This window comes from Nesoenas mayeri, assembly GCF_963082525.1.
Source record: "Nesoenas mayeri genome assembly, chromosome: 4".
In the NCBI taxonomy this organism is placed as follows: Eukaryota; Metazoa; Chordata; class Aves; order Columbiformes; family Columbidae; genus Nesoenas; species Nesoenas mayeri.
This window is the reverse complement of record NC_137540.1, coordinates 34,201,121-34,228,007: the sequence shown is the minus strand read 5'-3', so window position 1 is coordinate 34,228,007 and position 26,887 is coordinate 34,201,121. Positions and strand designations below refer to the sequence as shown.

General features: G+C 40.0%; 1 protein-coding gene across 1 annotated transcript in view; it reads right to left on the bottom strand.

Moving 5' to 3' along the window:
- Positions 1–19,516, bottom strand: part of FNIP2 (folliculin interacting protein 2) — a gene marked incomplete at both ends in the record, with an annotated part of 48,371 nt that extends 28,855 nt beyond the window's left edge. Inside the window, one exon of the mRNA XM_080344323.1 lies at positions 19,422–19,516. Coding sequence (XP_080200449.1) covers positions 19,422–19,516 — 95 coding nt within the window. The remainder of the gene's footprint in view (positions 1–19,421) is intronic.
- Between the last annotated feature and the right edge of the window lie 7,371 nt (positions 19,517–26,887).

The window sequence follows — 26,887 nt, the reverse complement described above, 5'->3', positions numbered from 1 at the left end:
GTACACAGACTCATTGGTCAGCTCCATTTCCACATGTGTAAAAAACAAAATCCCAAATCATTACTTATCTTTATATCAGCTTCTTGCTTATTTAGCAATGTTGAAAGGCATGTGCTTTTTTCTGTTTCTTCTTCACATACAGTCTTTGAAAAAGCAACGATTCTCTTGCACAAAATATCATTTAATGAAAAAAAGAAATCCACCACACTTCTGCACTGTATAGCTTAACACTCCTTTAGATGTTAGAATAGCCTAAGGGTTTGACTAATAATAATAATAAAAAAAAACCCTCTCACTCTTCCATCAGTTATTTTCAAAAAGTAAGATCAAAACATCTGAAATACGCAACAGCAATATTTTAATCTGCTTTTCCCCAAGGAAAAAAAGGCACCTATGCTCACAGGCAACCTATAAGCATATAGGTTCACTTAGGCCAATTACTTGTTAATTCACTAACCAACTTCAACCATCAAGTCTGACCACAGGGGATATATTTCTATCCTCCAAAAATAAATGGTGAAGATGACAGACTCTTTCCCCTCCTGGTTCAAGGTCACAACATCAACTAAAGTTTACTTTAAGGCAACAAAAGAAAAATCTCCAAAATACATTTGTGGGAGATAGGTAGAAGATGAGGAAAGAGAAGATTCTGAAAGTGTTATGCAAAAAGCTTGCACCAGAATTTGCACATGACTAGACTGAATTTTGTATTTTTCATTCACAATTCTGTAACAAAGTTATTAATTCTTCCACTTTTGGACAAGAAAGCAAATCCTATACATGCTTACAAAAAGAAGCCCCTTATTTTCCAACTGCCTCACATTATGATATTCAAAGTCTACTCCATGTCCAATTATAAAAAATATCAACATTTATTCATATCAAAAGTGCCCTTTTAGCTCTTTACCAACCCCTCCCAAAACAATCCTACTTCATATCTCAAGACTCAGTTGTTTTCCTTATATTCAATTGGCAAAAATCTGAACTGGCACACTGTTGTTTTCTTTTTCTCTGCTTCTGTCTAAAACAGCTTACCCAGCCATATGTAAATACTGAAGGAAGCCATGTGAGAGTTAGATAATAAAAGCAGTTTTGCATATGTACCTACTACTGAAAGTGTTACTTCTGATAACAAAACTACACAACCCCTAGGGATTCATATTTCTTATGAATGTTTAGCAAGAACAAACATGCTACAATCACTACTTTTGGATAACAACTGTTGCTTCTTTCAGTCAGTTTAAAACAGCCTTCAAAAATAAGTTTTGCTAAATGCTAACTGAAACATCATTCACATTACCCCTGCTTATGTAAAAATTTTCTCATTCTGCTTATACAAGAAAGACCATACAGGCTCAATTCTCTTTAAGAACTACTTAATAAACAGAATGATAAAAACAGGCATGATGAAGGAATACATATTGCTAAGTGACTTACAAAACAAATGAATAAAATTACAGTATTTTTTTTTAAAGCCACGTGAGCACCAATGTACTGCAAAATGACAAAACAGGTTTTTGATAACACTAGACCCTAGAAAGGTAAGGAAGTTAAGAGATTGACAGCTAACTGAAATGTTTCACTTAAAAATCAATGCATTATGCCAGGTCCTGCATATGCTTAAAAATTAGCTGAATTGATATGAGCTTGCACAGATGTTTGGATTTCAGGTTAAATGTGGCTATTTTGACCAAACACTGTTTTCTTATTTGACCAGAGAAGTAAAAACCCCACATATAATTTCTCCTCTTTTTCTAACTACGTGACCCTTCCTATTACTCATGTCTGCTCTGGTAATTGCTGGACCTTTCTGTAAACTAACCAAGTTCTCTGCAGCAGCAACAACTGTCTGTCCCAGCAATTGGAAGTGGATCAGAAACATAGCTGGAAAAAAGGAAGAAGTAGGAGGCAATGGAACCTTCACCTCTTGGTGGCAGCATGAGTTACACTACCTCACTTCAGCTATGGAGCTATATACCTTTAGGAAAGGGCACAAATAAAATATTCCCTATACACTTCAAATAAGTATTGAGGCTAGTTAGAATATTAATTGGGTTTTCTTGTTCCTGACTCGGTTTTCTGCCTGCTTAGTGAGCCGAACTGAGTCCCTAAGGACAGCCAGTTCAGACAGAATGGAAAGGCCAAGGCCAGCACAAGGGGAAAAAAAAAAGACAAGAGCATGATGCCAGAAAGCAAAAGAAGAGGGGATGTGATTACTCCCTTCAGCATCAGTGGTCTGTTTCAACAGCTCAGCTTATCTAGCCTCCCCTTCAGAGCAGATCTTTCCTGCATCTGGAAAATGGTAGAACAAATAAATATCATCTTCAAATCAAAATAAATAGAATCAAGCTGTCTATGTTCATATAACAGGAAAACTAGGTCTACTAAAGACAGTAAACCACCACAGTCACAAGTTTGGAATAGCTTAAAGATATCCTGCCAAGTTTTTTTCCCCAGATTCCATATTAAGCTTAAGTTTCCCTCATTTTCTCTTACTTTGGCATATAAGCTACTTCCCTTTGGCTTGTTCAACACTTCTTCCCTTACAGATATGCAACATGGAGGCAAGATCTTACTTAGGGGAAGGAGACTAATATTTTCTGGAAAAAAAAGCCACAAAAAGTTTGCCCTATTCTGCCCTAAATCAGTAATTTCAGTTAATATAGATCTCCAAACCCTAATGGTTACAAAGAAAGCTTTTGGTTCACCTTTATATTAATCAGCATGCATGCAATAACTGAAGAGTGACCTGTTTCTTTATATTCAAAAACTACTTCAGCTGATCTTAAAATATTTTTGAAAGTGACTAACCACTCACTACTCCAGTGCAACATCTATAGGCTAGAAAAATAAAAAGGCTGAACCGTATATTTTTCTGCTTCTTAGATCAGCAATCCTGAAAGTAGAATGTTTCTTCTAACACCTTTGGGTGTTAGAATTTGGAAAAGTTGCCCTGAACCACATTTTCAACACAGTTACGTAGCAGTAGAGGCTCAGACATTGGAGACATGCTGGCACACACCTTAAAAAAAATACTACAAAGAAGTGAAGGAAACACTATTCATCGTCCAGATTACTTTATGTAATGCTTGATCTAGAGGTCATTTACAAGGAAAGCAGAGGGTTTCCCTCTCTACTCTTCCCCACTTCACAGCATTCTCTCCTTCCTGTTCTGCAAACTGGTACTATTTGACCCACTAACACAGGAGATGGGGAAAAAAAAAATAGAGAGGGGATACTAATTAGAAAACTAGAAAGAGAAGGTAAGATTATTTAACCTTAACTGAAAAGAAAGGCAATTATCCTTCATGCTGCAGTTTTCATATACATAAATCTTACACATCAGAGTCAAGAATGCAGATTCAGTTTCAAACAACAGGGAAGACTTTCTGGAGTATCAGTATCACTTTCATCAGCAAGAATAACCTAATAGAACTTGCAATTATTTAAAAAACAGCCTATCAGGCACATGATTATAACACTAATAGCAACTAAAAATGCCCATTCTCCATCAAAAATCATATATATCAAAAAGTTACATGCATACCTGTTTCGCAGCAGTCTAGTCACTTTGCTTACACAGCTGATACTTTGGTCTCTCAAAGATTTTCTAATCCTTTCATCCAATTTGGTACAAGAGAGATTCTTTCCAAGTAGTACATCGTTGCTGTCTCTTGCTCTTTCTATTTGTCCCCCTGTGCCATCTGTAGCTTTTGATGTACCCCCACACATTTTCTTTTGCTACAAATCCTCTTGTAAATCTCCTCCAAGGAAATTAAATACCCACTGAAGAGATACAGCCTCAAGCTGTTTTTTCTACTAGAGATTCAACATTAACAATGGTAATTTACCATCAGCTTTCTTCCCTATACAGGAACATAGTCTGCTCAATTTCCTGTTAGGGGAAAAAAAGGCAAAGAGATCTTCATATATTCTGTAAGCCATTAATGCGGAAAGACAGCTGTAGCTAATGTATTGCTGCAGGTATTCCAGGCAGAGGAGTAGACATGACTTTCAAGTTTCAGAAGCCACCGTAGACTTGCTCTTGCGGCTGTCAGAGATTTTCCTACCAGGGCTGGCACAAAGCTGTAGCAGATACAACAGCTAATATTGACTTTAACTATGTTTGTTTCCTGGTATGTGATTAGGTAGCTGGCAATTATGTAGTCACAAGACCCAACCATATGGCCTCTTAAAAAAATAAAAAGCATAGTTGCTTTTGCAGTGACTCGCCCTTAGTTGCAAGGTTGTTCTAACAGTGGCTACAACACCCTGTTAATGGCTCTCATGTGAGCAAGCGTCATCTGACAACCCCTAGCAACCTCATATAGCTTAGAAGCAAATATGAATCTGTCATCATTGACATATGGTTATCACTTAAAAAGAAACGACCAACACCAGAAACACACTAGATATTCTGTGCTGTAATGCTTTTACCTTTAAGAACAAACAGTATTTACACTTGGCCAAGAATTCGAAACTACTATTTTGAAAAGTTTTTTAAAAAGGGAAAACAACCAAAACAAGTTTGTCATAGACATCAAGTTGTTTGATGAGAATTTATAGTCATATGCCTATTTAAACCAATTTAATGGCAGTACTGATGACCAAAATGCCTAATGAAATACTTCTGACTAAGAAAATTTAAGTTTTCAAACAGAACAAAGGAATGTGACGTTTTCTTCAGACTCAGGTAATTCCACTGCAGAACAAAGTCCTCTTCCCTGCCCCTGCTTTAAAAAGAAGTTATCCACACGTCTGCTCATAATTAATGTCTTACATAGCTTCTCCCCTGCCATTAGTAAAGTTTTAGACATTTTATAAGATAACAGCCATAGTGCTCTTTCCCTTCCAGATTAAAAAAGGGGAAATAATTTGGCTAATGCTCACACAATAATACAGCAGTAGAATTAGAAAACAAAGATTTCAAAACCCGGTGCTACGTGCTACCTGCCAAATAGCACAGCATCCTTCTTAAAAGGATTTTGTAATCTCAGTAAACCCCAACCTCTAAATACTGGATAAAAGTCAAGCAGAAAACTAGAGTAAGGTGAGGTTCAACAACTTGCTCAATTGCAGAGGGAAGCCTATAGCAATACCAAAACCCTCTGCTTCAATTTCCAGATTAGTGGCAAGTACCAGATCACAATTACTCCTCCTGTCAAGGGAGGGAAACAAATGAAAAGCTTTAGCCTGTTCTCACCTTATTCAAAGATCAAGGGGAGGGCAACTCCTAGACCTCACCTCATTGCGGAGGACTATTTTAAACATCAGTCACCTCTGAAGTGCAAATGGAACAAGCAACTGATAGCCAGGTTCCTTCACTAAGATAAGCAATGGATAGCATTTCACTTCTGTCCTATCTTTTCCACAAACAAAAACAAAATTCTGAAACATTCAGTTAAATGAACACAATACTTGATTCACAGAGACCAGGACTAGGAACTCCTATAAGCTTATTAAGCAGACACACTTCACAACTCTGCCTCATCTGTAGGATACTATAAATCCCCAAATACCTGGGGAATTACCACTGAAAAATCCATAGAATGGTTTCTGAAAGAAATGCAAACCCACACATGAAAAACACTCTGAGTTAAAGGAGTAGATATAGAAAATAGAAGAAAGTGTCCTGCTCTCGAGATATAATCCTCTGGGAAGCAGAGTTAATCACTCTTTTTCTAGGCTATGTGACAGCATGTCACCTGCTCTGCTTGTAGGTCATTTCCTGTCCTTCATCTCCACTGCAAGACAACTGGCTAAACTATTTCAACTCAAGGTAATACTTCAACAAGAAAATTTGGGGTTCTAGCTAAGAATAATTTTCTGCAGGAGTCACAGCTGTCCACTAAAACTTAAGCACTGTTTTCAAATCTAACAGAATATTGGCAGAGCCCCCAACAAGGTTTTATTTTCCAAGCAACTTTTATAAGCAGGCCAAAGAAGTGTGGGAAAACAGAAAGTTTGAATCATACCTGCTGTTTCAGTGAGCATTTGTTTTTGCAAAACATACACTTAGCAAAATTGATACACAAAAAATGCCTACGACCCAGACATCCAGGATGTGTGCCAAAACACATGTTTAAAGGTGAAGCAGAATCTATTTTGGATTGCTTAATGATGAATTTCCCTCTTTTAGTCTGTTGAATAGCTTATGTAGTTGATGTGGGTTCCCTTCCTCCCTCCCAATTTGAACTATTTACTCTGCATCGCTCCTCTTTTTAAAACCTTGGATACGGAAGAGTTGTGCTGATGCCACACCACATTCTTTTTCTGCAATGATCTAAAGTAGTCCTAATATGGTAAAGCACTATTAACCTTTGATGAACCACCTTGTTCAAGCATGATACATAGTTACTGGTTTCACACAAGTTAGGCAGGATACATTGCAGATTAGTCAGGCAACAAGTGAAGGAACATGTTATTTGCAGCACTTCTCTCTTTCTTCAGTTTAGGTTTTCCTGTAGAAGAGAGTTTTGGTAGAGAAAAATAAAGTTCTTGATAACAGATCACTGTACAGAAAGGTGACCTTTATTTTTTTAATTAAAAAAAATTCTATATATTACTGTATGAAAAGCAAAACAACATTTGGTATGTTTGTTCACTGAAAAGTTAGAATTTCGCAGACTCCTGTCTTAGCAGAGGAGAATATACTGGATTTCTACAAGGTTGGAAGCATTTTCCATCATCTCTGTTGCTAGAAAGCAATGCCATCACATGCACATGCAAAAAATTACCACAAAACCCACACATACCTGATAGAGGCTAACAAACAGATCTATACAAGTTAAAGTCACCGTAAATTGCTCACATCAGCTTTCCACAAACATCAAGAACAGCCTATTAAACTAGTGTTTCACAACTCAGTCAACTTCATAAGTTTGGATTCACTATTCATTGGCTTATCTCCAAGTCAGAAGTTTGGGAGCTACGTTTCATACAGTACCTCGGTGATAATGTAAAAAAGACTAAAAAACAAAACAAAAATCCCCACACATAACAAACAAACACCACACACAAAACACACCACACACATAACCCAACAAAAAAAACAAGTACAATGTGTTTGAAGTAGTACCATAAACAGCACAGTGTTCTCAGTTACTAGTGCCAGGAATAGAATTCCTTATTAGCAAAGAGAAGAGCTCAAGACTTGTAATTGCACAAAAAATTGCATATATTTGTGTTTAAGAAAACATGTATTTGTGTATTCAGAAAAGTGTGTTTATTTTTGTTAAACTAGGACTTCAAACAAAGAAATCTGAAGTGTGAAATCAGATTAGCATCATAGATCCATCACCTAGTTTCTCCCTCAGTACAGAATGCCTTGCTTAGCCCTAATCAACTCTCCCCCTTCCATCCCACTTTTCTCCCTAACCCCCACAGCTTCTAACAGCTAGTGAGCTCAGTTGATCTAAATTAAGTCCACTATTTTGCAGAAGAAGATTCATAGTAATAAACTTTATATTTTTAAAAAAACTCTAGGGTTTTGGTTTGGTTTTGTTTTCCTGTTTAGGTTTTAAAGGCACCCCTAGTAACCAGCTTCCACTGGAGCCGAAGAGGTTGAGCCAAACAGCAGCAGGTAGTGCAGGGTCCAGCAGCCCTGCCAAGAACTGGGGCACAGGCCGACTGGCCAGCTGGGCCACCCCACTTCCTCCTGCACCAGGTCTTAGCTCAGGCATCATTCCCATGTCACTTGTTGCAGCGGCGCCATGTGACTGGGCCAGCGTCCAGGAACACAGCTACTAAATACAGACACTGCCAAGGCACGTCTGAGAACTGCCTCTGCCAGAAAATGAGATGAATAGAAATCTCTCATCCTACCAGCTTTACTGCCTCTGCTTCTCCCCACCTTCTCTTGAGCAGAAGGAAGAACTACACATTGCACATCTGAAGGAGAATTTTGAGCAATAACACAAGGCAGAATCTGGTATTTATAACACTGTAGCAGCTCTTGTTGCATTTCAGCACTGTATGAAAGCACTGACATATCTCAGACCCTAGTATCTGCTACGTAAATGAGCAGGCCAGCTCAGACATCCCCACCACACCTCAGGGGTGGTATCCTGAGGCACGGGTTTGGTTGCCTGCTCTTTCCTGTTCCTTCTCCCTCTTCTGTAAAGCCCTTTTTTTTTTTTTTTTAATTTAAGAAGAAAAAAGTTTGTACACAGCTTTCAAGCCTCTGTTCAAAGGAGTAGTTTTAGAATATGAAGAAAATAATAAAAAACAAGAAACAATATCATTTTAAACGTAAGTAAATACATATTAATGCTAACTGATACAGTGATATGAACAATGTTTGATGTTGAACATCCCCCCCAATTTTTTCTAGCTAAATGAAAAAATACTCATTTTGCTAAAACACACAAAAACACCTTCACTCCAAGTAACTAAAAACACCTGCATATTAACAGAAACAATTTATTTACGGGTTTCCTCCACTCCTGCTATGAAAAGGCTATGTTCACAAGAGGGCTTTGTAAACTTCAGAAGACACAGCGTTCTCTCTCACACTTTACAACCAAATAAGTTTCAGGTACTGTCTCCACAGGTGTGGAAAGCATTGCAAAGCCACTCCTTGTCCTTGTTCAGAACACGCACCCCCACCACACAAGAGAACACTGTCAAGCAGGGCTAGAAGCAGGGCTACGGGGAAGTGTTACCCAGGGACCCCCTACACTTCTTCCAAGCAAAATTGCTTCAGAAGTGCACCCAAAAGTGCATATGCACAACACAATTCCCTGGTTCCACATGCATCCTCATAAAATCATAATATATGAAATCAAAGATATCAGGTACAGCTCTCTAGCAGTGCTGAGAGCTGAACCAGTCCAGATTTTTTTGATCAGCTAACATATTGGTGAGCCCTCTGTAAATGGTTATATTTAACTGTTGTAAGAGCAGAACAGTTTTTGATTATTTAAAAATAGAGACTGTAACTGAAATGTTACTCTGCAATAATCATGCAAAGAATGAAGAAAAAAAAAGTATGTTGAATATTTATGAAAATTTACTGATACGGGCTATGGGAAAGAACATGTACACAAGAAGCCATGCTTGATCTCTCATGCTATAGCATGAACAGCAAAGTCCATTGGCTCTGCCTAGATGAATGCCAGGAAATCCTGACTCAGATTGAATGAAGTGATAACATGGACGGATATAACGTCAGCTCCGGCATTTTTCTCTAGTTACAGCCAAAAATATGTTTTGCTCCTCTTGTTGTTATTATAATTTGTCTATTCCATCCAAAACACTTTCCTTAGCCCTCTCTCATAGACAGCGTAGAAGGTAGCTTTCCAGCAACTAGCACTGAATTTTGAAGTGTTATATAAATTTATTTTCAAATTTCACTGGAAAGGGAAGGAAGAGACATGTCTTAAGACCCTGTACATCAGATCGGGGTAATTAAATCACTCACACCATAATACCTTTGCAATGAAAAAGGCTACACACTAAACCAACCAAACCACAGTCCTGTAGCTGACTGGCATGGGCAAACCTAACCCTGCTGCAAGACACTATGCAAGAGAGTTACGTTCTATTTACCACCAATTGCATAGGACTTTGAATGTATAAATAGTCATTAAGTTATGAAATAGTCTCCTCCTTAAAGAAGGCCAACCGCTCTAACTACTCACATAGGATCCTAAACATTCTCTCAAAAATACTGGCATTATATTAGACTTTAAAAGTTTATACAGCCACGTTCATACATAATTACAGTTGACCACACCCAGTAACATGCTAAGATTTGGCTGCCAAGTAGCAGTGTGTCAATCATAAAATATTTTGGGAAAAAAAAAAAGAGAGAAAGAGCCAGCTGCAACCTTGTCATGTAATAGGAAAATGCTTCACACATTGAAGATTCAGTGACAGAAACAAATTAAAATTTCAGTCAGCAAGTTTATGTAACAATTATCTTTTTAGAGTAATTAGAAACCTTTCTCCTCATGAAAAGGTAAGGACTGGTCAAGCTCCTTCAGTGTTCCCCAGTAAAACATTGTATAAGAAAGTCCTTTATAATGGACCTGACTTTCTCCCAAGATGAAGTCTACCAGAGCAGTCTCACCAGGAGCCTTCTTAACATTTACAGATTCAGGACAACTTCATTAAAAAACAAACAAAACTCTCACTTTCTTTTTTAGTCAAAACATGGCCCGAGTTTACAACTCTAATTAAGTTTATATTATAGCAAACTTTTAATGCTTCAGTAATGCAAATGAAAAGTCACTGCTTCCATCAGGTCTCTAGTTCACATGCCAACATCACATTTCAATATAAATATGCAATTATTTATTTAAGCAGTAAACAAAGTTTAATTCAGAGGTTCAAGTCATCTTTGACATTCTACCTGTGTTTTTTTGTTTAAAAAGAAAGAAATCAGGCAGATGTAGTGTCAATGTGTACATAGATTCACTGAGCTGACCCATTGTTTCAGAAAACCCATGTCCACTACAAAATGCAATATTCTGTTTTCATTTTCCTCTCCATTGCATACTTACCACCGGACCCATTATCCAGTCCAGCTATACATAGGCATTTTACAGTTACCAAGTGCCACCGTAAAGTGACAAATAGAAAAATCTGGGTTTCAAATATGCATTATTGTACTAGTTCCATTCAAAGCATTCCCAAACATTCAGTACCTGACTTGCTTCTGAACTTAAATGTATTCCAATCTAGTCCACATTGGATGACTGACATATCCTGGAGTCTCCCAGTCATGAGGTGTTACCCATTCGAGAACTTGGACTCATATGTGAAATTGTTTTAGTGCCTAATAAGCATGCTGTATATCCACAGTCAGATGTCATAAATATCTTTACAATCAGAGAGGGTTAATCTTTCCAACTCTTTAACTTGATGTGATTTAGAAACTCTTAACAGTTGGTGAGGCAGAGGTTGGCACCCCTGAAACTGTTTCAACTGGCTACCATGTGAGAGCAACCTTCCTACAGGCTAAAAGCCAAGATCAGCTAAGAGCTCAGATGCATGTCACTACAGTTGTCTGTCAAGTGAACTGAAGCAGTTACCAATTCCTAGCTCTATATTCCAGCTTTCTCAACACAGCTGAGGGCTAGTACACATGAGCCCTCCATAACCATTTCTGCATAAAGTCTGACAGCTTAACACTAACTACCGCAAGAGATGGTTATACCACTGACCTTTATACAGACAAGACCAAGGAGAGCTCCAAAACTCTATCAGTGCTACCGTGGAAGTGACAAATGTCCAGCAAATAAACAATTACAGCACAGCATGGGAGAATGCAATAGCACCTTGTGCCACTGCAGTCATTTGCCAAGACCAGAGCCTTAACACACACAGACTAACCTTGCTGCAGTACAGCTGGGCAAAGTGGTTTCCACACCTAACTCACTTCTTTCTTGTGCCTGCACTGGAGGTCACCAGCCTTCCTTTCCAGCAGCTTAAGAGGTCTCTGCCCAGCTTGTTAAACCCAGTCATGTTAAACAAGCCAGGGCTTCAGAAACAAAAGACTCATGACCTTTCCTATAGTAGGATTTGTCTTAAAAAGCACAACCCATTTTAGAGTGTAAGTTAGAGAGCAGTGTTAAATGTGAAGATTTTAGGAGGTCATTTTGTGGGAACATGAAAGGAAAGGCAAGGAAAGACGACAGATACAAGCACTCAACTGATCAGCAATAGTGAGATGAGCTCATGCGCCCATGTGGAAAAACAGAAGGTAGATATAATAAACTGTCTGAACACAAGCTAATCCTCTGAGTTGCAGATTAAAAAAAACAAAACAAAACAAAACATAACCGTCTTTTCCATATCACAGAGGTTTTTAACATTACAACATTATATTAAATTCTGGAAAAAGATCCACATTCAGTGAAAGATTAGCAATTTAAGAATTATCTGCTTAGAACGATGTATTCAACAGTTTGTAGTTCATTCTCTCTGGGGTTTCCTTCAAAAATATCATCTCATGTACTCCACTCAGATATTCCACACTCCTACAACTGGGCATTCACATACTCAGCCCCCAGACTTGAGGAATTTCAGGTGTTAGATAATATCCAGATTCAGAATTCAGTACAAAGACTACACAGAAATTCAGAGCACCAAGTTCATTCAAGACACTGTGTCCTTTCATAAGTAAGTAAACTTAATGACAATAAAAGCTAAGTTATTATTGTAAGAAACTTCCTGGCTTCATTATAAAATATAAAGTTCTGAAGTGTTCAGATTTGTAATCTGAAAGTCCTAATATCAAATTCAGCCTGTTAGCACCTCTATTAGAGAAGTAAATAAATATTGTCTGATCATTTAGTTAATACAGCTGATTTCATTAGCACGTGTGAAACTCAACTGAGTACCTTGGAGAAGAAAAGTTGAAGTGTATTTCATTGAGGTGAGAACATGCTGCAGAGAAAGCTCCATACTGATTCAGTAATTACATTACACACAGTACAAGTTTCACTTCAGCACAGTCTATGGAATGAAAATAATGAGTCAGTTTTAACAGCAGCAAGTGTGATGCAAGGCCTTCATGCACATTTATCAGCACAAATCTAAGCATCTCACCAATATCCAGGAAGTGTGCTTACTGACAAAACAGATATTTTGGCCATTGGTCATGTAAAAGCACCTGTACCTGCCCTAACTGCAGTGGGGATGGCGCAGGCACTATTACTGAAACTCCTAAGCTTGTCCTCAAAAGAATGCTTTGCCTTGCAGTCTGTCTTTTGATTTCAATCTTGCATAAAAGACCATGACATTGCTATGGTATTCAAGCAACAAACACACACAAATAGGGCAAATTGAGTGAAGAGAGGCAACAAGCACTGTTAGGCTGAGAAAGCAGAATGGAGAAGAACCTGAGCCTAAAGATTAAGAAGTGGACGCAGAGCACACACACAGATGATTCACGACAGGCAGAGGTGAACAACCACATCCATGCCCATCAGTCAGATCAGTAACAACCTGACAGGATTGCATGAAGTGCACCCAAAGGTGCAGACAGATACGTGTGCTGTCTTCACACACAAGCACCCAATTCAAAGCCCTCCTTTTCTGCTTATTCTCTCTAGGGAGCCTGTTAACTACCATTCTACAGAACTGCATTCCTCATCTTTTGCTTAAGAAGTGTACCCATGGAAACCTACACATAGCAAAGACTGATAATTAGGATAGCATAGGAACATTCTTACAACACTTTGTTTAAGTTGCATGCAAGATGACAGTGTGCTCTTAATCAAGGGTGTACTTAGTAGACACAACAGCTGACAAATACAAAACACAAAACACGGCTCTAAAACTGAATCTTCTCTTCAGAAGCTATCCCTGAACATCACTAAGGTGCAAAATAGATTACAGGTGAAAGCAAACAATTGTTAGCATCAGAGGAATACCTAAAGGAATAGGTATATCACTAAGGTTTGTAGCACAGGTTGTCAGTATTAATCCAAATAATTCAATTTGCAAAAGAAGTCCTCAGCAGCTTCAATATTACTGAAATGCCAGAATAAGAAATAAATCACTTTTATGAAAAAATTACTCAATTTTCTGGCCCCTCTGACCCCAGCTATTTCATCACATCTACTCTCACTGGGCTTTTGGTCTCCCGTTACTCACTGTTCAGACCAAAGCTACAGCTAAAGGCCACTACAATGCACTGGAAAACCTACATGGTGACTTACGATTATGACATTTTTGTCAAACCTCTTCCATCTTACATTCCTTTCAAGTTTTAATAAAGCTATTCTGCTACTTCAACTAATTTTACATACAAAAAGTTAGGAAGTTTATATAAGTTTATATGAAGCCAGCCTCTACTGGTAATAAAGCTCTGCATCAGATTTTAAAAAGTTTCTCTAGGAATTCAGCTTTTATGAATGAATATCCACATTTTTCAGCCTTAAACAGCTCTATTTTCTAACATCAATCAATTTATGTCAGGAGACAAGTATTCCCTACAGCATTAGCATCATTGCTTTAGATTGTAGTGTATTCTGCTTTAAATCGTGCTACCAACAAGGGAAGGTAGCTCCAAGGCTTATTTTTTTGCTACCATTCCCCAAATCACTTTCTACTGAGCCCAGTATGTGGCAGAATACTCACCTACCCAGTTTTGGACACATAAACAGCAAAAGTACCCTAAGAATAAGGAATCAAGCACCTACTATCCAACTACACATCAATTTAAGAGTCAGGTACATAGGAAATACACTACTAGCTGGTTATGCCACATGGATAAGTTACTTGTAAATCAGAAATAAGATAACCCAATGGCAAAACCAATTTGATCAGTCGGGTAAGAATGCACCTTTTCATGGAATTAAATTAAATAACCAAGGTACATCCATCCCTCTCATAATGTCAGTAGCTTATGCATTTACACACAGTTTTTTAGCCATCTGTGGCCAAAAAAAAAAAAACCAAAACCCACACAACATCAAAAAATAAACCAAACAAAGGACAAAAGAAAGTGGTATCTTCTTGCAACTTCAAGAGAAAATGAAAGTTAGTCTCCGAGAAAATCTAGAAGACAGCAATGTGTAAGAGAAAGAAGATCCAAATAACTTTAGAAGGAGAATGTCCTTCGTTCCTAAAAGCTGAAAAGACCACTAGGGATTTGTTTTCCTTCAAAATAGCCCCAGGCTGGAAGTGTGGGTTTCCACCTCATAAGACCATATTTTCAATCACTTCCTCTCTAAGCTGTTTTCTTAAGTGAGATTGTACTAAATCTCCTTCTACAGAACTTATTCTTTACCTTTCATTACCAAGGAAGACTTAATGCCACAGCAGAGGTATAATGCTACACCTCTTAAGGCTCCACTTCAGCTGTCAGTGAAGAGGTATGTGACTTACACTTGCTGTTTAACATTCCCTGTCTCCATGCTCAGATCTGGCCCTAGGCTGCATCACCCTTTATACAGCATATAAAATAGTGATTATCTTTCAAATGCTTTTTAAAGGGTGTACAGCCACATGTTTAATGATATTTCCATATATGAAGACGTACATGGGTGCTCAGTAGCATTATTGCTGTGTAGATGTCTACAATGCTACAAGAAGCCCAAGAGAAACAGAATTAGGCTACAAGAATTTACTAAGGAGTGTTTCATTTTAACAAACTGACATGCAAGCAGACTCAAAGCTCACTACTGCTTTCTTTCCTTTTTCAGAAGGTGGAACACTGCCAGACTGGTAATAAATGCTGTGAAATAATGCTTAGCAAGTAGGATCTCACCAAGCATTTCAGTGCTATGACCAAAGGAACCACTAGAATCAGTTGCCAAACAAATGATCTCATACACCAAAGCTAACAAACTGTTACCAGATAGATATCCTGCAGTTACAACATAACATCCTCTCCATTATAGACACCAGAAGGAGCTGGCTGATATTTAAAGCTGAAGAAACAGCCCGTTTGCAAGTTTCACACACAGCTGAAATAAGACCTTTTTTTTTTTTTAAAATAGAATACACATAAAATGGAATTATTCCCTATTTTACAATATTACTTCACTAAACATAGCAATATCAAAGAAATTTCATCACAGGTTGCAATGCAGAAGTTACACACTCAGCAGTGAAAGCAGTCTTCTAAAAACTGCAAGGCACTTTTTATTTTCATTTGCATATCCCTGGATATGTACTTCATAAAAAAACCAAAAACAAAACAACACACAGACACCACACACAACCTGTCAAAGACTGAAACTAGTGTAAAACCTTAGTCCTCAGTATAAGGATAACACCATTGAAAAGCACAGAAAAGCACTGATGTGATATCTTGTTCTAGAATCAGGTAAACACAATTACAGAGGAACTGCTATAAATGTATCCCCCAATACTTTACTCAAAGATATGCTTAGCAGTTGAGACATTCTAGTCTTGAGATATGACACGCTTATAAAATACTCCACTTAATCCCTAAAATTCAAAATTCATGGGGAGCAGGATGCTTTGTTTTTGCAGTATTAGCTGCCATTCTGTTGAGCACGTGACCCTGCTGGCACTCCAAAACCCCATACAAACTACTCTAAATCAATCTTGCAAGAGAAGTAACACCTGATAAGGGAATAAAAAATATTAGGGGAATTTAGCCACATGAATACACATTACTCACACAGAAAGTAATTAGGATTTCCTCAGAGCAATAGAAGCTAAAAAGAAATATATTGAACTACAATCACTCAAATGTCTTTGTTGAAAGGTATGTGTGTGTATATATACATATATTTTCATGTATGCATCATATACAAACACATACATAGATATTTTAGTTAAGGGAAGCAAAACCCAGCAGTAACAGAAACCAGAAGCTGAAGATCTGTGTACAAAACTTGCATAGAACAAATATACTATCATGTCACTAATACCAATCTGTTCTCCATTTGGTTTGTAATTTCACTCTTTAAAAATATAATTAAGATATTCTACAAATCTAACTACTACCCTTCTACCATTTCATATTTCCATTATTTTGAAGGGAAGTTGCAGGCCAGTAGAAAGTTCTACTATCCTAATAGCTCTGTATTAGCATCTACACCTTATGTTTACTTTCTCCTCACCCAGTAAGTAAGGGTTATGTTTACATGAATATGTAGTAGAGCCCAACAGGACTAGATCCAAAGTGAATTAATTGGTGCTAAGGACCTGACACCCACACTATACATGTTCTGGTGTTTTACTTTTGACCAGCAGTAGTATGGTCCCAGGGACTGAACACCCATTAGTGGTTGAAGCACACTTTCTAATTTCATTCATTCCAACAGGAATCCAGTTTACGCACCAAAGCCACCTGGCTACATAAGCCAAAGTGCAATAAGTGGAGACAATCAAGAGGTTTTCTTTGAAAGAGTGCTCCTGATCCAAATTAAGATGTTAATGCTCATTCACCCAAGAAACTATTTCCCGTGGTTCCACGTTCAGCTATAGGCATCGTGTCTCTTTCTCTTTGAGGCTGTGCCAGCTCATCCTGCTGAGCAGCATGGACCTTGTAGCTTGCTGTTTTCTTCAGAGCCAAAGAGATGAAGCAGTACCAACCTCTGGTCAAGATTTGGTTGCCATTATAGGAGAGAAGGGGCAGCAGAACAAGCAGACATGGTACTTGTTAGAGGCAAACCTCGAGCCTGGTTGATGGCCCTCTTTAAGAGAACTTCTCCTGGTGTTCCTGGAAAGACTAGAAAATGCGAAGCTTCCTAATAATGTACTTGAAAAAATTTAGCAAATGAAGTTAATTTGAGGAGGTGTTATCTACTAAAGAGACTTGTGACAATTCTGCTATTGCTCTTAGTAAGGATGGTACATGAATACACCCTGGCTTTTAAGACTTTCATAACAATTCAAAGTCCAAAGATACAGACTGCTATTTGTTTTCCAGGGCCGCTTAAGAGAAAAACACACACATCATATGGAGAGACCTCACTAACCAAAACAGGAGAAGGGAGTAAAACTAACTAAAATCCTTGAACATATAGCTTTGCCATTAGAACAGAAAATGAACCTGTCACTTTGCCTCTAACAGTGACCAGCAGCACATGCTTAATAGAGAAGCTACCAGAGGATTAAGTCTTCCCTTTTACTTAGGTCCAATCGCATCTCTCCATTCAAATAGAGATTACGGTTCAACAGAAAATCTATTACAAATGTTGTAGAGCTTCTAAGACCTACTAGGTATGCTCCTGCAGGTCATCAACAGATCACTAAAAAGAAAGAAAAAGTGTTGCAGCACATTTAGAAGTCATAAGGAAGAAGCTTAATGCAACATTAACAGGAAGAAAAACAAAACACACACAAAATCCTTCAAATAACTTAATTAATCATAAGTTTGCCAAAACCTAATCAAATACCAAGGGAGTGGGGGAAAAGAGGGGATAAAAAGAGAGATGGATACCTACAGCAGTATTCTAATAATGATTTTTGTTTGAACTGTCACATCATTTAGATGTTATTCAAACTGAAAGTTAGTGTGGAATTTTTTACCTAAACCTCATAAAATACTCCAGATGGAGCAATCTTACTGATTTTAGTGGCGGAAATACTGTGCAAGCAATCTGCCTTCATGGAGATCCTCAATCAATCCAATAACCTTAAAACCAGAACAAACAGTACTGGTCTCTGATAGAGTACTTGGTAAGATTTTAAATACAAGGCAAAATAACACAGTCAGGAATTATCTCTCCATTTAAATATTGGAAAATATGTTTGTTTTATTTCAAAATTAAAGGAGATATTTAATTCACAAGGTGAACACTACAAAAAACTAGCTACCAAGTATAACATATAGACTTCACAGATTCCTGAAATTCACCAGCCCTCTTTTCTGATATGAATGTAGCACCAGTACTGTATCCTACCACTTTCAAAGGAATAATCTCATAACCCTAATGCCATTTTGCTTTTACTCCATTTTTTACCACAGTCTTGCAGTTTTGGCCAAGCACATGGCCATGGCCTGCACAGGCCATCTTTGAAATAATAACGGCTCCATTAATGTGATATTTCATATTTGGCACTATGGCACTTCGTGGATCAACATATTTTCCATCCCTCTTCCTTACCATTCTTAGTAAGTTCAGCAGTGAAAGCCCAGATTCCAATTCAGTCCTGTATATAATCTGATCACAAGACTAGTGAACTCATGCCGAGCAGAAAAAACGACACAGAGCTTACCAGACATGCATGTGATAGTCACTGTGCTCACCAGGACCAGTTTGGTCTTGTGAGCAGATGCTAAAAGTAACAAAGCTCCAAACCACCAGTCTGAGCAAAACGCTGTCCTCGAGCGTTTGGAAACAGTAACAATTCAATATTATATAAAGATTACATATTCGAGCCCTGAAGCAGCAATAGCTGCTAAATCTCACCTTTAAAGATTTATAGTATCACAAACCGAGCGAGCAGTGAAAGGTACCTAACGCTCTGTGGGTCATCAGCCTATGCACATGTATTTAGGTCACAACAATTAAGACATTTCTTTATTTTTGCTGTGCTGATGAGGCCTGAACACGAGTTATCACATCAGCCGCTTATTCAAACGCAAGGAAAGCGCAGGCCTGGCGCCCCTTCTCGGTGCTGCTGAGGGGCCGGGCGGTGAGCGCCCCACGGCTCCCGATCGTGCCACCTCCAACTCGGATTTAAAATGGCTGAGAGATCCAACGAGAGGGAAAGGCGGGAGCAGAGCCGGCCCGGCGCGGCAGTGCCTCCTGCTGCTCCCCGGAGCCCCCCTCCCCGCGGGCCGCCCCTCCCGGCCCCTGCGGAAACTTCACACAGGAGGCTCTCCGAGAGCGGCCCCGGCACACCTGCGCTGCAGCCCAGCAGCAGGCGACTGGGGCACCGGTGTTCCCGCTCCCTGCCGCCCCCCGCAGCCGGGGCAGCCCCCGGGGCCCACGTGGAGCCGGTTCCGGCGAGCCCGGACCCGCCCTGCCCCCGCCGCTCACCTGAAGGCGGGCCCCTCCCCCGGAGCGCGGCCGTGAGGGGCCGCCGCGCTGCCGCCCCTTTTGTTGAAGAGCTTCTGGAGCAGGGTGGGAGCCATGCTGCCGCCCTGCCCCTGCCGCCGCCCCGCCGGCAGCGGCCCCACCGCGCCTCTTGCAGCGGCTCAGCGGGCGGCGAGCGGCGGCGGCTGCGGCAGCATCCCCGCCGCCGCGGAGCCGCCCAGCATTGCGCGGAAGGGAGGCGAAGGGAAACGAGGGGAGCCAAGCGGAGCGCCGGCCCGCTGAGCCGCGCCGCTCTCGGCGGCCGCCCGTCACCTGACCGAGGGGCCGAGCCCGCCCGCCCGGCGGCGCTGACAGCTGCTCCCACCCGCCGGACGGGGCACCGCACGGCACGACGCGCTGCGCCGCCAGCAGCCGCGCCACGGGGACGGGGACGGGGACGCGAACGCGCCGCAGCCCTCGAGCGCTCCGCATTGGCTACGCGGCGCTCCTTGCCCCGCCCCCAGGCCCAGAGGGACACGGGCCTGCCCCGCTCTGGGCGGTGGCGGTTGGGAACGTTGGCGGGGGGCGGGGCGGAGAGGGGCGTGTGCCTCCGTGTGCGCTTGAGGAGCCCGGTGGGCCTGCACGTGCCTGGAGCCGCAGGAGCGTACGGGTGTGTGTGCGCACATGTATTATACCTGTTTTATACCGCCACAGTAATAAGCACATACACATATATTTGTAATGGGTATTTTACAATATGTGTCCTGCTGCGCAGATACATGTGTGCATACATACACAAATACAGAGGTACATATGCATCCCCTGGATTTTCACACAAGTAAATCACATATTTGTGATTTACAGCAGCTGTTTCCCAGGAGCAGCCAGTGCGAACAAACCAGCCCCCCGTTCTAGGTTTGGGCTGAGAGTGAGGCACCACAGCTGCTCCAGCCTCCCCTCCTCCCTGATGGCAGCCAAGTCCCACAGCAGCCCCTTGGGTTTTCGGGAAGCTCACGTCCCTCATTTTACTCCACACACAAATTCCAGTCACCAGTCTGGGGAAGTTTTAAATGGATCTTTTTTCTAGTCCTGGTGTCTTTAATGGAGAGACCCCCGGCATAAAATTGTACAAGTACCACCATTCCCGTCAAGAATCTGAACTTTGAGTTCCGAGCGCATTTTTGCAGGAAGGTATCCCTGCTGGGACAGGGCAGCTCATTTCTCTTTCATTGATTTATTTAGTTCACAAAATAAGGAGACAATGCTACAGCATGGAGTGGGGGGGGGGGAGGTCATCTGGATTTTTATATTTGTTTGTTTAATCTGGGGAAAAGGGCTGTTTGTGTGGTTTTGGCCACCAGCAGGATGACACCACCATGCACCCACCAAGAGAATGCAACTTCAAATGCTCCTTTTAAACCAGCTATGTAGCTGTACAGTGTGGTGCAGGGAAGGAAAAAAAAAAAAAAGGCAGAATCATGGTCGCTTCCTGCTCTTTTCAGGAAACTTGGAGATGAGACATAGAGAATGGTGATCACTGGAATAGTTGCAAAGGATCATTACAATAGTTCACTGCATACTCAACATCCAGTAGTGACAGAAGAGGTGGAGGACATGCTAGTGCTTCAGAGCCAGCCTTTCAGTGGCAGGAGAAGATTATTTCTCTTTAGAATGAAAATCAAGAGACAGCTGTCTACTGGCCTGAGAGTCTGATCAGCTCCTCCCTCTGTAATAGCAGATTGAATCTTGTAATGCTCAGTTGACCTCCCTGATTTGGAGGTCCATTCTCAGAAGGGATCACCATTTTGAAGGCTCACTTCACCTGTCAGATTGAATCTCCAAGGTAAATCTTTCAGCTTGGATGTTCTTGCTGCTTTCGATTCTTTACTTCCACCACCATCAACAAGTGGCCCTGGTCATTAAGGTAAATCCCCTCAACCAAAGCTGAAGGACAGAAAAGTGTGCAGTGGCAGTGGTACACTGAAAAGGAAGGGAATAGCAGGGTGTGGCTGGACAAGATGAAGGACATCAGGGCTGACACGGTAATCAATGTGAATGAGAATTCAGGCATTCAGCTCCAGAAATAAGCACTGGTCTGTATTTCTCACAGTACAGTCTCGAGAAACTTAAAGTTGCAAATACCATGGCTGCCACTCCATGGCTACATCTGTATTTGCAAGTAGTGGTGACCAGTGGGGAAGAATTGTAGACTAAACCCGTTTTCTGTTACACAGCCCCATGCCCACATCACAAACATTTTACAGGGTTTTATTTTCAACTAGTTGTAATCTGGTCCTGTCAGCAGAATGAGTGTCAGTAGTTGTAGCACACTGTTTCTGAAAAACATCTGGTTTAGTTTCATGTGAAAATAATCCACTTTGCATGCCCAGATGCCGCTCCAAAATGGGAAGCAAGACAAAGTCAGTGATGACAACTGGGAGACTGACTTCAAAAACACACTTCTAATCTGAGCAAAAATGGCAGTGTAAATGCACCCTACATGTTGGCTGATGCTCAGTGCAATATTAACTCTTGATATTTTCTGTTATTGTGTGTGACAGTCACTGTGATCTGAAGTTGATAACAAAACATTAAGACACTAGTGTTCTAAAGGTTATTTCTGAAAAGAAAAATGGGGAAAACACAGCATAATCAGTAAAGGGCTATGAAATAACTTGCACAGTGAGTGCATGCTGCCCCACCCCAAGTAGAGTTTGGCTATAAGCAACACCTGGCAAAGCAAACATGGTGATTTTTCACTAACCCATGAGTGGAAAATATGAGCAGATGTAAAGAAAATAAATCATACCATCTGTCAAGCAAAGACCAGGTACAACGAGATAGTGTTTCTACAGCCCTTACTCTTCTAGGAAATACAGGAAATAAAAATGTGGCATATGAGAATCAAAATCTTATTCTTAATATTCTGACTAAGGGTCAGACTCCTTATGTGCAGAGAAAGACAATGTAATTGACAAAACTTCAGTCAAAAAATCAGTCAGATTCTTAATGCAGAAATAGATGGGACTTTATTAGCAGTTTCTGCTCAGTCCTGAATGCACAAGTCCAAAATGCTCCTAAACCTGTGTTATCAGAAACAGGCTTTGAAGGAACCACAAAAAGAAGCTAGAAGCCAGAACAGGTAAACTCTGAGGATTTAACAAAAAGTTTGCTAATCCTGGACGTGAATTAATGACTTACTGCTCCGTGTAGTCACATATGCTGTATAAGTTACAGGAGCACAGATAAGACTTGCTACACTTTGCAATGCATCAGCAGCATTTTGGATTCTGTAAAATAAATAAAATCAAAATTTTATTGCCACTTTAAATGAGCCAAGTAAAATGTGATACCAAGAAATGTCTAGAATTATTCTCTCTCCACGTTGTTATTACAATTTAGCACAATAAGTCTAAATTAATCTCCACAGAGAATTGTAAAACCTATTCTAAAATGTACTGCACTTTACAAGCAGAGACAGAAACTGACAGCAACTGAGAGTTTGGGATAGCAGCCCCATGCAAACCACTTTACTCATCCTTCATGGAACAATGCCTCACTTTTGCTGGGGCTGCAGCAAAGTTTTCCAGACCTGGAACAGTGACACAGAGGTGCTGCCTTCACATTTGACAAACAGTTTCACAGTATTCTTACATAAAAGATACAGTCAGTTGAAAATGAAAGACAGTTTAAAGGGAAATATTAATTTAAAATAATTGTTTCAAAATGACTGGGAAGTATTGGTGTATGTAACGAAACACTTGATTTTCAACAGTCTTTGGTGTTAAAAATAGAAAGGCCAGATAAAGGGTATCTTCTTTTAATCAAAATATAAATATTGAGTAATATGGTGAGAATTGGATTGTGTGAAGGTAATAGGTATTTACAATTCTCTGAAATCACTACTGTTACTTATGTATCTTGTTAAATTTCCTAAAACAAAGGTGCAATACTTTTTACCCCAGAAAAGCCTGAAGATGTGCATAGCTGTAGATGTTCAAATACTTGTTTCAAACCTGGTTTGGTTCCTCTCCTGGTAGAATTTCTAAGCCTCCTGTCTAGGACTCCATCCAAAGCCTCGCTGGAAATGCTCATGTTCCAGATTTCCAATTGCAAAATCCATTGTGGGGACTCACTATTTGCTGGTTGCACTCTTGTCTTTAAATCCATCTTGCCGTAGCTCATCCTGGACTCCATTGTACCCACATTAGATGCAGACCAAAAAGGCTTTCTACATAATAAAGAATACAGTCACCATAACTGATATTTTAATACCCTTTGGTGATAACTATGATAAACAGCATTATACATTTACATGAAATTGCAGTAACACACAGGAAATACCTTTGTATCAAAAGTGAGGGCAGGAATTTAGCAAAAAAACATCCCACATCAGCACTGTGGCAACAGTGGCCAGCAGCTTCTCTGGTTATTTGCCTCTAAAACTTAGTTCTTAGCTAAACCATGTTTTTAGTGATCAAGGTATCTGAAAGTTAGTGATGACTAAATGCATGACTTTTCTTTCAATTTCTGTCATAGAATGTCAGCTCTATGTAGACAATTTTATTTTTAAAATATCCTGGGACAAGAACATATGGTTCTTTAATTGTTTAATATTGCATTTTAATTCAGCTTAGAGGAATCAGCTGAGAGCCAATAACTGCTCAGTATAGGTTTAATTTGAGACCTCCTTTTTTTTTTTTTTTTTGTTCAGAAAAAGACTTGGTGTAGATGGGGAACAATAAGCCTGATAATGAGGAAACAGATTTCTCTCTCTCCTGTCTCCTGTCTCTCTGATGAAAATGACATGTTTGATGTGCCAGGTCACATGGGAACAGCACATGATGCACCCTGTGGCACAGGAAAGGCTGAGTGGCTGCTCTATTTCACAGCAAGCAGTGAAAGCATCCTTACCAAGACTTTTAGCAAAAAATTGCATATTGGAAGCTTCTTAATAGCTGCTGTGAAAGGCTGGTAAAGTATGTGTTTCAGTTGCTTGTCAACTCGATCCCCTCAGTTCTCCACTGGGTCCTGTTCTGAAGCTACAATTCAATCCAGTGAAAAGCCCACAAACATACAATCATTCCTATAAAAACCAAAATGGCTTTTAATATCCTTAGACAAGGAAGTTCTGCACTAAGCCAAAGTTCTCACCTTCTGGTGGCATGAACATGTTTAAGCTTCAATTTTCTTCACAGGGTCAAATACAGATCTAGAGGTGAAAAAAAGAGTAAGAAAATTAAACAAACAGCAAAAAATCCTATTCTCCATGTGTACGTATTTGCCCACCTTACACAATCAGCAACAATTATAAATAATCTTTATTTTACAGTTTATTCTTTCACAAATACTATTTTACAGGCTGGAATGATTATTAATTATTATTGCTTATTGTGTCTTCCATTGGACTACAAGTTTTAGAATGATATAGGCATTTCTGTGCATTTATCAATGATAGCTTCTTTAGTCAGGGAGGGAAGAAGAGGAGAAAATGAAGATTGTATAAGTGGCTGGACTTAGAAGATCCACATCCCTTGCTCTGACTGGTCTTTGAGTTCAATTAGACTGGAGTGTCATACTCCAGCAAGTATGATATACTCAGTAGAGGAGAGACCTGTACTTTTTAGCACCCTCAACATGTGTTTATCTAGTTATAATACCCAAAACAATTTTACTGGGTAGCTAAAGCTATGTATGCATAAATATCTGAATTAAAACCTTTGACAGTTCAGTTATAGTGCCTATTTTCAATACAATGTTTTACAAGTGTTTACCACATTTGAAAGACATTATTTATCCATCAATTTTGTGTATAACTTAATATATTAATTTGAACATAAAATCACTCAGTAAATTATTGGCAGAAGTCACACTACACTTGCTTTTTACAATCTGTCAATGACTATAAATTATTATGTACAGTAATTATGCTGCTGCAGTGCTTGGAAGATATTCATTCAGCTCACATTATTTTCCAGAATCTCCTACTGACACTGAGAAAGTTGCTTAGTTTTTCTGTTGTCCACCTCACATCTCCAAATTAGCACAGGGATTGCCTGTTTCTTTGTACTTCTAAAGTACATTGCACATAGGGATTTTCGAGCAACTACTGTAATATGAATAACTAATCTAGAATCTAGACTATTCCAACTTGGCCAGGAAAATAACTACAGGGACTGTGTTAAGTCTGCTCCTGGAAGAATGAATCACTACTTCTCAAGAGGAAGCTGCCAACAGCTCTTGCGGGGGACACACACCAACACCACGCACTTTACTCTGCTGTCTGCTAATGAAATCTCTCCCAGACTGTACTTGCTTGGCTAACAACTGCCTCACTGAAATCACTTCTACGCCACTGCACCTCACCTACGCTAAGCGTAATGATAAAAATATCTCAACCAGTGACCATGGCCAGATGCCTGGTGACTTGCAGATGACTCAAAGCTCTGGTGGCCTTTCACATGGTGGAGCATGCGAAATCCCTGACACAGCTGCATGACCTGGCTCAGAGAGAGAAATGCCTTAGTGTGGTTCCACTGATTCCTCACTAAGTGTTCCCAGATGGTGGCAGATGGTTTTTCCTTCTGTTGAGGCTTCCCAGATGCAATATTCAACAGCACTCGGTGCTGATCACCTCTTCTATCCAACATCTGTACAGAGGCTGTGGGAATGATCACGATGCAGTATATGGACTGCAGTGTTATTAATATCAGTGCTACTTTATATTTTCTTTCAATATGGCAATTACAGATGACCTCTGACACGTCTAATATTGAGAACATACTGAGAGAGAGATGAAAACCAGCTTGATGAAGTTCAAGCCCAAACATATAAAGATGACAAGAATTAGAGGAGAAAGCCTTTGGAGGATACAATGAATCAAAGAATGAATGTAGAGGTTTCTAGGATGGATTAGAGAAGTCCAAGGAACAGAGAGGATCATTTTTGATCAGGAGCATTCCCAAAACAACTTCAAGTTTGCAAGAGCCCAGCACTTTTCTGCCCCTTCAACTTTTGCCTCAACACACCCCTTGCCCTCAGGATGCCCATGAGCACAGGATGTGGCCAGGTTGGCCATTCATGTGCTTGGGAATTCTGCACCTTGAGGAGCCCCAACAAAGTTTGTTGATGGTTTTCACATCCCTTGGTCAACACAAGTGGCTGGAAGAGATTGTTTGCCTCAGAGCAATTATCGTGGTTGTCACACTTCGGGAAGAAACACATTTCGTTTTCAGACCTTAAGAAGTCTGGAGTTATTCAGTGTTTCTAAGCATTTATATGGTGATAGTCACTTTGAAAACTTGTCCATTTTTCCACGGGTCACAGCTTTTCACAAAGCCTGTGCTTCTCTCATAACGTAGGCAAAATAAAAAATCCCTCTCCTTACCCGCATTTCCAGGCCTTCTGTGAGTGTATACACTCTCAAGAAACAAACGTTTTTTCTTTGCAGGTTACCTCCAAGTGATTAAAGATGTCTCGGAGGCAGGAGG